Consider the following 10,890-nt stretch of genomic DNA (forward strand, 5'->3'; position numbering starts at 1 on the left):
TTACAAAACAAATGCTCCCACACATTTGATCCAATCACAGAACATTCCTTCCACTTCCTTGGCTGACTTGTTCCTAAAGAACTGGTTCTTCTTCAGCCTTACAAAAAGAAGACTCTCGCTCTTCACATTCAACACCTCAGTCAGGATGTGGGATCAGATTTCAGATCATTGTGCCCCTATTTTTATTCTTTGAGAACAGTGATGTGTCCAATTGATCCATGATTATGTTAGCAGTTATCATACTGAATTGCTGTTTTTCTATTATTTGTCTCCATCATTAGATGGTAATTATCTTAAGAACTGGGACTGCAAACCTTGGACATAACAGTTTCTCAGTATGTGAATTGAACGAATGAATGATTAAGCAAATGAATGAATGATGAACTAAAGACCATGGGGTTCAGTATCAAAAAATCTGGGTTTGAATTCTGTCTCTATCACTTACTCTCTGAGTGACTTGGGACAACTTAACCTCTCTGTGCATTAGTTTCTTTGTTCCCTGCCAACTATAAAATGTGGATAATAATGCCTATGTTTCAAGAATATTGTCCGAATTAAATGAGAGAAGATGTACAAATACCTAGTACTATGTAGGGCATATAGAAGAACTCTGTAAATAGCAGCTTTAAAAAGGAGATGTTAAAAGACTTAACAAAGACAAGTGGAGGGAACTCGTTGGTCACCACTAGGGAGAACATTGGCCAAGGCTCATGACTTGGACCTCTGGAATATATACTGGATACCTTCAGGGTCAAAGGTAGGGGGGAAAATGGCATAACAAAGAAAACCATGGCAGAAAGGAGCCAAAAGTCATTATTACTAAACTGAAAGTTCTCTGAGAAGAGTGATATACCTAATTTATTAATGTATACTTAGCATCTAGCGCCGCACCATACATTACAAGTGTTTGTTGAATAAATCAGTGAATGAATACTGATTAGGATCTTTTGAGATTCTTAACCTTGACAAGTGATCTATGAATTTAATATTTAAAATAATTTTAATGTAGAAGAGATATATAAAATATTCCTAATGTAGAAAATGTATTTAATCAACAGATTTCATTGAGCAGCCATTATGTGCAAGGGACTTAGGTACAAAGAGAGGGGAAAGCGTCCGTAAGCTCATCCTCAAGAAACAACTGCTATTAACATCTTGAGTATTTTTCCTCTTTTCTTTTCTTTTCTTAGGAAACATATTCTGTGAATTCACTTTACTACATCAGACAACCATATATGATAATCAGCAAATAAAATTTTCAATGTATGTCTGACCCTTTTATTTAAATGAAGAGGACTATTCTAATTTTCTAGTCACTTGCCTCAACTTTTCAAGTTCCATTTCAGTATACGAAGCTTGAAATTGAAGGAAAAGTGAAGAAGAGATGTGAGGGGGAAATTAAAAATAAGTTTCACTCACATTTTTTAATTCACTTTCATAAACCCTAAATAACATACAATTTAAGTTATTAAAATTTTAGTTCAGGAGATTTTCCGAGCCTTTTGCTGGTGAAAGCTTTCCCTGATAAGACAGATTCAGGATTTGGGACAGGAGATCCTGATCTTTGAGACCAAAGCAAAAATCTCAAACTCTTCTTTCAGATCTATTTTGCTCTAAGTGAAACCTGAAGCATTTAAAAATCCATCCATGTATAGTAACACCCCAGGCTTTTTCCTTATCATCATGACTTGAGAAATTAAGTCTGACCACAGACTTAACAGTGATTGCAGGAATAGCTAACTCTTTGCTCTGTGCTTAAGTTTTCACATCATTAAGATCATTCTAAATTTTAACTCTTTTATCTCTCTTTTTTCAATTATCTTTCAAACACAAGTATTTCCATGCCATTAAATTACCTATAAACATGATAATGTTTAATGTCTACATAATATTCTATTATATGAAAATATCATAATTTTCTGTAAATTTTCTCTTTTTTGGACATTTTGGTTTCCAACTTTTAGCCGTTATAAACCACACTTGGAGCAAAACTTTTTCTTTCAGAAAAAGGCCTTTCTTTCAGCAAAGATCTCCCCCAGACGGACAATCATTAATTCAAAAGGCATAAAGGTGTTTTAAGTTCTCAATACATCAATTGACTTTTACCATGGTATAAGAGAGCACCTATTTCACTATACCCTTACCAGGTATCTTAAATAATAATACCAGGTATCTTAAATACCAGGTATCTGGGTCATCTTAAAAGAAGGGGAAAATTTTTGACTAATTTGATAGATGAAATGATATCTAATGTTAACTTATATTTATTGGATCCCTGATAGGGTTCAATTCTTGGCCATTTCTGTCCCCTCATCTGTGAATTCAATTGTTTATTTCTCTTTTAAGATGTTAACGCTTTATTGATTTGTACAGGCTCTTTGTAAAAATATAAATCTGTTGTCTGTCATATTTATGGTGGATAGTTTTCTCTATTCGATTTTTGCCTTCAACATCCATTCAACACATATTTATCTGAGTCTCCCCAAGGCATTGGTCTAGTCATCAAGGATGAAACAGACACAGTTCCTGCCCCTAAGGATCTCAGAGTTTAACAGGGGAAGGCGGGGGAGTAAATGATGAGTGCAGTAAGGCTTTCAAATGCTCTGTTGGAAGTACAAATAGACTAGAGTGGCCGCACTAAAAGAGGTGAGTGGTCACGTCTACACTTACCGGCTAGGAGAGGCTTCACAGAGGAGGTGATTCTTATCTAAGTATAAAATGCTGGGTAAATTACTAGAGCGACAAGGGACAAAGTGGAAAAAAGCATTCCAGGCAGAGGGAACACCTACAGACAGGGCCTGCTAGGGAAACGTCAATAGCTGGTGTTAGGCTAGGGAATAAAACTAAAACGTCAGGCAGGTCTTGAGAAAGAAGGGGCTCCAGACCTCAGAGTCACATAATTTTTTAAATTATATATAACTTTAGATGTTTAAGTCAAATTGAGTGTTACCTTATTCATCTCTTACATAATATTTAAGCTAAGAAAGTCCTTCCTGACCCAGAACTTTAATACTTACCTTTGTTTTCCTCTAGTTTCCATTTTTAATACTTCGTTTTCATTTTAGTCTTTACATTTAACTGTTTAATCCATCTGGAATTGACTTTGGTGTGTATAAGGTAAGCCTCATTTGATTCTTTTTTCTGTTTTAATGTTTATCACGTCTATATTGTCCATTAAGCTTTTCTCTGTAACCCTATTGTGCCAGTGGGTAAAACAGGGAGTGCTGAATAGCTAATAAAATGTATTCCCAGTTGGGGACAATGCTTCGGGAAACGAAAGAAATTTCTCTGGGGTTTGCTCTTTCTCTGAGGTGTGTTAAACACTACAGGTACAAACTCACAGCCATTTAGGATCACCGCTCTCAGAGTACTACTGCTACTTTGTATTTATAGATTGCAAATTTTTTAAGGAGCCAACACTTTCCACAGAGAGGACTTTATTCTCATGACCACTGAAGCCGGGAGAGGGAAGAGGACTATGTCACCACTGCTTGATTTGTTTACTCCCACAAGAAATTATGTGGAGTCAGACTTGTTCCCCTGATGCTGGCTGGAAATCAGGTGGGCTTGGCATCTCTGTACAGTACAGGCCAGACACTGGGCTGAGAGCTGTGACTGGTTAGATAGGCAAGTATAACCTGACCAGATTGGTTCTGGACTCACCGGAGTCCCCCTGTGGTTACTTCACAGCATTCTGAAGACCTGTCCACCAATCACAGGGCTCCTTACTGGGTGAAAAAACGACTGCTAGACATTGCCAGGAGTCCCTAGCAACACCGTGGCTTTTGAAATCTGGAGGGGGAGGCCGTGCAGTCAGCCGACAGTAGAGGAGAGTGCTGATGCCTCAGGAAGAGACGGCTCTCAGGATGGACACCCCACCCTCTGAAGAACCCTTAGATAAGCAAAACAAAAATCTAGAAAACCAGGAAGAGGAGATGGAGTTTAAGGAACTGGATGGTCTGAGGGAAGCCTTGGCAAACCTCCGGGGACTGTCCGAAGAGGAGAAGAGTGAGAAGGCGAAGCTGTACTCCCGCATCCAGGAGCAGTCCCAGCTCATCTGCATACTGAAGCGGAGGTCAGACGAGGCCCTGGAGCGCTGCCGGATCCTGGAGCTGCTCAACACAGAGCTGGAGGAGAAGAGGATGCAGGATGCTGAGAAGCTGAAGGCCAAGAGCGAGCAGGCCCAGAGGCTGGAGGAACGCTTTATGACCCTGGCAGCCAACCATGAGTTGATGATCCGCTTCAAGGACGAACACAAAAGTCAGAACATCAAGCTGAGAGAGGAGAATGAGAAGCTGAGGATGGAGAATGACCACCTCTTCAGCCAGGCTCTGAAGGACCAGGAGGCCAAAGTATTGCAGCTCACTGCCCGGAGTGAGGCCCTCACCAAGGAGCTGGAGTCTCTGACACAGAGGAGCGCTCAGGAGGCCTGCCAGGCCCAGGCCCGAGAGAAGGAACTGCTGGAGCTGTTCCAGAGCCAGCAGGCCTGCGCCCACACCAAGGACACAGAGCAGCTGCGCAGCCAGCTGCAGAGCCTCAAGCAGCAGCACCAACAGGCCATGGAGCAGATGGCCAAGGCCGAGGAGGCACACAGCCAGCTGAACCAGGAGCTGCAGGCCAGGCTGCAGACCGTCACTTGTGAGAAAGACGAGCTGTTGCAGCTGTCCATGGAGAGGGGCAAGGTGCTTCAGAACAAGCAAGCAGAGATCCGCCAGCTTGAGGAGAAGTTGGAGACGGCCGATGTGGCCAGGAGGCGTGCGCTAGAGCGGTTTGAACAAGAGGCAGTGGCCGTGGACAGTAACTTGAGAGTCCGGGAACTCCAGCGCAGGCTAGATGGGATCCAGAAGGCCTACGATGAACTCAGGCTGCAGTCAGAAGCCTTCAAAAAGCACAGCCTGGATCTTTTAAGCAAGGAGAGAGAACTCAACGCCAAACTCCGCCATCTCTTTCCATAAGGAAGCTTCTGGTTCCTCTGGCCTCCAATTTAGAAATCAAGTATTTGTGCCTTGTGGCAAGAGTAAAGATGGGATTCCATTTATTCTACTTTTAAGTACAAGAGACCACTCAATGAAAAACTACTTTACTATGACATTGTTGTTGCCATTGTCAGGATAACACCAATTTTCAGTCCTACCACCTAGAATACACGAGATTAACCAAATTTCTTTCTGTGCCTTTGAAATCTCCCTAAGTTTGCTATCAGTATCTCCACCTCCCCCATAACTCATTCATTCTCAACCTCAGGTATCTTCATGTGTCCTAAGTTTTAAAATTAGCAGCCATTATGGACTTGAGTGAATCTTTTTTTTTTTTAATTTATTTATTTTTGGCTGTGTTGGGTCTTCATTGCTGCACACGGGCTTTCTCTAGCTGTGGTGAGCGGGGGCTACTCTTTGTTGCGGTGTGTGGGCTTCTCATTGTGATGGCTTCTCTTGTTGCAGAGCACGGGCTCTAGGCACGCAGGCTCTGTAGTCGTGGCTCGAGGGCTCTAGAGTGCAGTCTCAGTAGTTGTGGCACACGGGCTTAGTTGCTCCACGGCATGTAGGATCTTCCCGGACCAGGGATCGAACCCATGTCTCCTGCATTGGCAGGCGGATTCTTAATCACTGCGCCACCAGAGAAGTCCCCTTGAGTGAATCTTAAAAGTGCAATGGGATGTGTTACTGTGAAAAGAAAAAACTAGCATAATTAGCCCTTGTAGATAGGTAGGCTTGTAATCTCCCATAGTTGAGACTGTAAGCTATAACAGTTAATAGCATATTAATAGCATGGATAACTTGCAGAAAGGTGTCTGATTTTGCAACGGACCAAAGAGTTGCTTGCTTCACCTGCTTTATGGCAGTATCCTTTCTATTTTATTTTAGTCACACTAGCTCAGAGAACAAAAATTGAGCTCATTAAATTCTTTTCCAAAGTAGGCAAACTTTATTATAGTCAGTTAAATTCTTTTCCAAAGTAGGCAAACTTTATTATAGTCAGTCTATATGAGCAATAAGATTCAAGTAAGTAAAATCAACCCATTTTAATTTTTCCTGCAAGCTTAGATCACATTCCATTTTCTTGGTTTTTCTCCTTAATAAAAACAGGATTTAGAGGTACAAAAAAGCAAATATCAGTAGTTTCATTTAATATTGCACAATATGCTAATAGACAAAAGTCCCCAGTTTGGGGTAATAGATCATAGCACACTGGATATGATACCTATAGCAACACATAGTGATTGTTGTGTTTCTATTAACATACTTTCTTGCAACTCTTTCATTTTATAAAAAAACCCATCTAAATGGAATGTATATATGTATACTTACATCATTTTTGTAGGAATACTTAAATGTGTAATGATAAAAACAGATAATAGTTATTATATTTATGCAAAGTTCTTAAAGAGGTAGATGTAAAACTATACTTTATGCTTCCTTATTTCCCTGTATTTAGTTGACATAGAAGCATTATTATGAATACTTCCCAAAATAGATTGCAGTGTAGTATTTTTCTCACCCATTTAGTGCCAAGAGTGCCAAGAGTTACCTAATGATTTGAATTTATTAAAAAATATTACTTGGTACCTTTTTAATAAACAATTTTAAGCATCACTTGCCTTACCTAAAGCAATTTTTAAAACCTATTTTCTCACAGTTCTATTAAGATTGTGGTATTAAATATAAATTCCAAGGATCCACCTTGCTGGCATGAAAGGACTATTTACTTCCTCTTACACATTACCAAGAATCAGAATATATAGGAGCTGATTAAGGTTACCCTTTACTGAGTCCATACTATTTATCATTGAACTGAAGCACTTTCAATATATTGTGTTATTTAATCCTTAGCAACACTGAAGAAGGTAATAGTGTTCATTTCTGTTTCAAAGAAGAGGAAATTGAGATTCAGTAATTTGCTCAAGGCCAGTTGGTCCCTGGGGAGCCGGGATTTTGATGACAACATCACACTGAAAGATTTATTGACTGTCTACTGAGTACCAAGCTCTGGGGGTGGGCACTGAGAATAAGCATGAAGAAGCATGTTTTCTGCCCTGGAAGAGCTCCCACACAGTCTAGCCCAGGGGCAAAAGAGCAGTCACATACAGTGTAATGTGTTTTCACAAGGGGTGTTATGAGATCACAGCGGGTAAAACACACACACACACACACACACACACACACACACACACACACACACACACACACACACACACCAGTTAAAAGCCTGAGGGTAAGGGTTGGGATGGTAGAGAGGATTGCCCGGGATGACTAACACAGAAGTTGATATATAAGCTGGTTCTTAAATAACTAGTAGAATTTTATCAGGTATTGAAAAGGGAGAAAGATTTCAGACAGCATCGAGGTTTTAAAAAATGTCCAGAATACTTGGAAATCATAAGTAGTTGGGAGGAGGTGCGGAGAAGCATCTCTACAGATAGAAATAAGAGAAGAGAGGCGGGAGGAGACTGGCAAGTGCACAAACAGGAGCCACAGACGAGCCCTCTTCCGCCTCCCATGCAGGTTCGGGCGGATTAGCGAAGAGACTGGTGCGCATGCGTGCCAGCCTCTCTTTCCCGCCCCCTCCTCCACCCACGCTGGCCCGTGCAAGCTCCGCCCAAACAGCTGTCGGGTGGGGTGGTGATCTCTCCCATTCAACTTTTGTGCCCAGCCTGCGAGGAGGAGGAAGAGGCTCCTGGGCAAAGGCCAAGCGGGTCCTGAGGGCCATTTGAGCAGGGAATTCTAGGATCCTCGTACAGGAGTGTGGGCTAGTAGAGGACTTGCCACCTGGGCTCTTCATTAGGAGGGAAGGGTGCGTCTGGAAGAGCATGGGGGATGGGTAAGGTGCATGCTCCCTAAAACGTGGGCGCAAAGAAAGGGTCTCAGTTGCCCGGGTCTAAGGACAATACTGTTCAGTCATGCTAAGGAGTCTGTGTTAGGTTGAACCATATAAAATTGCCACTTTGTAGGTTACAAATGATTAGATGTGGGCCATTTCATAATGCTCACTCTAATACCCTTTTGAAAGATATTGAAAAGAAAGTGGGTAATGAGAATAGAAGGTTAAAGATGGATGCCTAGAGAACAGCTGAGGAAAGGAGCCCACAACACAAAGGAAGAAAGTAAGAGTAATGTGAACCTATCATGTGTCAAGTGCTTTTCATGTCACCCTCATACCAACTCTTCAAGGGAGGTTCAGTTATCACTATTTCATAGATAAAAATGAGACACAGAGAGAGAGGGTGACTCGCCCAAAGCCAGCAAGTTTTGGGGTGGCAGGGGTGAGATTTGAACCCAAGCCCTTCTGGGAGGACCGGCTTCATGGGCGTGCCACCTGCACGGGGACCCTGCACTTGGTTCTACTGCTGCTGCCTTGAGGTTCTTAATAATTGTGTGGCAAGGGGCTCCACCTTTTCATTTTATGCTGGGCACAGCAAATTATGTAGCTGGACCTGCTTTCTGGCTCTAAAACCCATGCTTTTTCCCAGTATACAAACCACCTTCTAACCAGCCACAAAAGGGCAACGTTTTTTGTTTGTTTGTTTGTTTGGGTTTTTTTTCCCCCTCTGTGCTCCACAGCACTTTGTAATTCCACTCTCAGTGCTTATCTCGTATTTAATCTGTGACCCAGACCAGATTAGGGCATGGGCAACTAGATTAGTTATTGTGGTATGCTTATCTGTAAAGCCATGCTTATCATTGGAACAAACTGTCAAAATGTAAATCAGCCACCTCCAAATTACTGCCCTTGAGGAGAAATTTAAAAACAAAACAACAAAACTTTCTAAAGCAGACCTAGATCCCCAGTGAATTTGTCTGTGGCATCCACAAGCAGTAACCCTAAAATGAAAATCCATAGAACAGAGATTCTAAAACCAAATAACGTGTGACTAGTGCTGTGTAGCTAAGTGTGATCTTTTGTGTTACCTACACTGTAAGCCCTTCAGTGTGCCTCTAAGGAACTTGTCTGGTTCAAAAAAAAATCAAAGAGAGCTAGAAAAGGAAGGAGAACTACAGGAAAAATGAACTGACTGGCTGATGTCTTCACAACACTGTCTCTGTTTCACTTAGTGAAAATTAACTGAAGTTAATTTGTTTCTAATGAACAAAGTATTGATAGAAAATCTATTTCTCCCCAACTCCACTACATTGACGTTAAACCTTTAAAGAACATTGTTTGAAGGAATACCTGCGCGGGTGCTTGCTGTTCTATCCAGCCCTCATTGACTCAGATACCTGTGGAGTAGCGGTGGCTGGGTCGGGGAAGGAATGATTCTCTGTTCCCCACTATGACAAGATGAAGAGAACTGGGCAGACATTTCAGATACTACCTCTTGGCACATGAATAAAGGAAAAAGGGCCACGACCCTAACTACTCTCCCCAAAGCTGACCAGATGACTTGTCTTCATTATTATTGGCCAAAATTGGGCCATATGCAAATACCCCAACCAAACATCTTCATGGGCAATGTTGCCACCATGACTGACTTGGACCAATCAGGATCTGCCTGGATCCTGGATAGGACAGGAATGAAGCCAATCTCTGTGGTATATAGCACATGGGGCTACCTGGCAAAAGCAGGACTTTGCCAGAGAGGATGAAGGGAGATGGATGTTGGGTGGGCCACCAACAGTGTCTGCTGTACCACATCTGCTTAGATTGACAGGGCTTTATCAGGCAGGGAGTCTTTTTTTCTTTCAATCTCAGCCTCTTAAAAAAGTTGTTGGAATTTTGGGAGGTGGCCAAGAATGGAATTTTCTAATCATTTTTCCATCTCCTTAAGGACAAACTGGATATTATTTTCCAAACATTAAGAACATCTTATTAAATGTAAGGGCCTAGGGCTACTTGATGTTGTTCTTTTCAAACCTTCTGTTTATCCCATTTGGCAAAAACTAATCCAAGAAAAAAATTTCCCCTTGGACAGAACTCCCTGGTCATTCATTACACATTCAACTAACTACAATGCCCCTTCTCCAACCCCCTCACTCCTCAGTTCAACAAAGGGACTTATCCTAGCTATTTGTCAGACTCTCCCTATTTAATGCTTCTAATCCACTCTTACTTGCACTGGTGTAAAATAATCTTCCCTTTCATGTTTAAGATGATTCATTACGGAATTGTTTGTAATAGCAAAAGATTGGAAATACCCTACATACCATCAATATGGAAACAATTAAATAAACTGTGGGCCCTCCATACCTTGGAATACATTGCAAATGCAAAAAAAAAAAAAGAAAAGCAAGAAAAAGGAAGAAAGAAAAAGGAAGCTCGCTGTACACTGATAATAGAAATATCTCCAGGATATATGTAGGGGAAAAAAACAGGGTGCAGGGACTTCCCTGGTGGTGCAGTGGTTAAGAATCCGCCTGCCAATATAGGGGACACAGGTTCGAGCCCTGGTCCGGGAAGATCCCACATGCCGCAGAGCAACTAAGCCCGTGTGCCACAACTACTGAGCCTGCGCTCTACAGCCCAAGAGCCTAGAGCCCGTGCTCCACAACAAGAGAAGCCACCGCAATGAGTAGCTCCTGCTTGCCACAACTAGAGAAAGCCTGCGCACAGCTCAAAGACCCAACACAGTCAAAAATAAATAAATTTATTAAAAAAAACAAACAGGGTGCAGAATATCTATCATATATTACTTTGTGTAAGGGGGAGAGAATGGGGGGGATAAGAATGTAAACATATGTACTCCCATCTGTATAAATAAATATTGGAAAAAAGAAATGCTAAAAAGAAAGTGTTATTAATGGTGTGGATGAGTGTGGGGACAGGGCTGGTAAAGGATGGGAGTGTGAAGGAAACTTCTCAACTTATCCCATTTTGTATCATTTGACTCTTGAACCATGTGAATATATCACCTCTTTAAAAATATAGTAAAATTGGGAATTCCCTGGCAGTCCAGTT

General features: G+C 41.6%; 1 protein-coding gene across 1 annotated transcript; it reads left to right on the plus strand.

The window, feature by feature from the left end:
• The first annotated feature begins 3,839 nt into the window (after window positions 1–3,839).
• On the plus strand, window positions 3,840–4,955 carry CCDC89 (coiled-coil domain containing 89). Its single transcript, XM_060017244.1, has one exon. The coding sequence runs from the start codon at window positions 3,840–3,842 to the stop codon at window positions 4,953–4,955; it is 1,116 nt and encodes a 371-aa protein (XP_059873227.1).
• The last annotated feature ends 5,935 nt before the right edge of the window (window positions 4,956–10,890 follow it).

The sequence above is a fragment of the Delphinus delphis genome, chromosome 8 (genome assembly GCF_949987515.2).
Source record: "Delphinus delphis chromosome 8, mDelDel1.2, whole genome shotgun sequence".
NCBI lineage: Eukaryota > Metazoa > Chordata > Mammalia > Artiodactyla > Delphinidae > Delphinus > Delphinus delphis.

Excerpts from the sequence above, each read along its gene's own strand:
- CCDC89 (XM_060017244.1), top strand. The coding sequence starts at position 3,840 with ATGCCTCAGGAAGAGACGGCTCTCAGGATGGACACCCCACCCTCTGAA.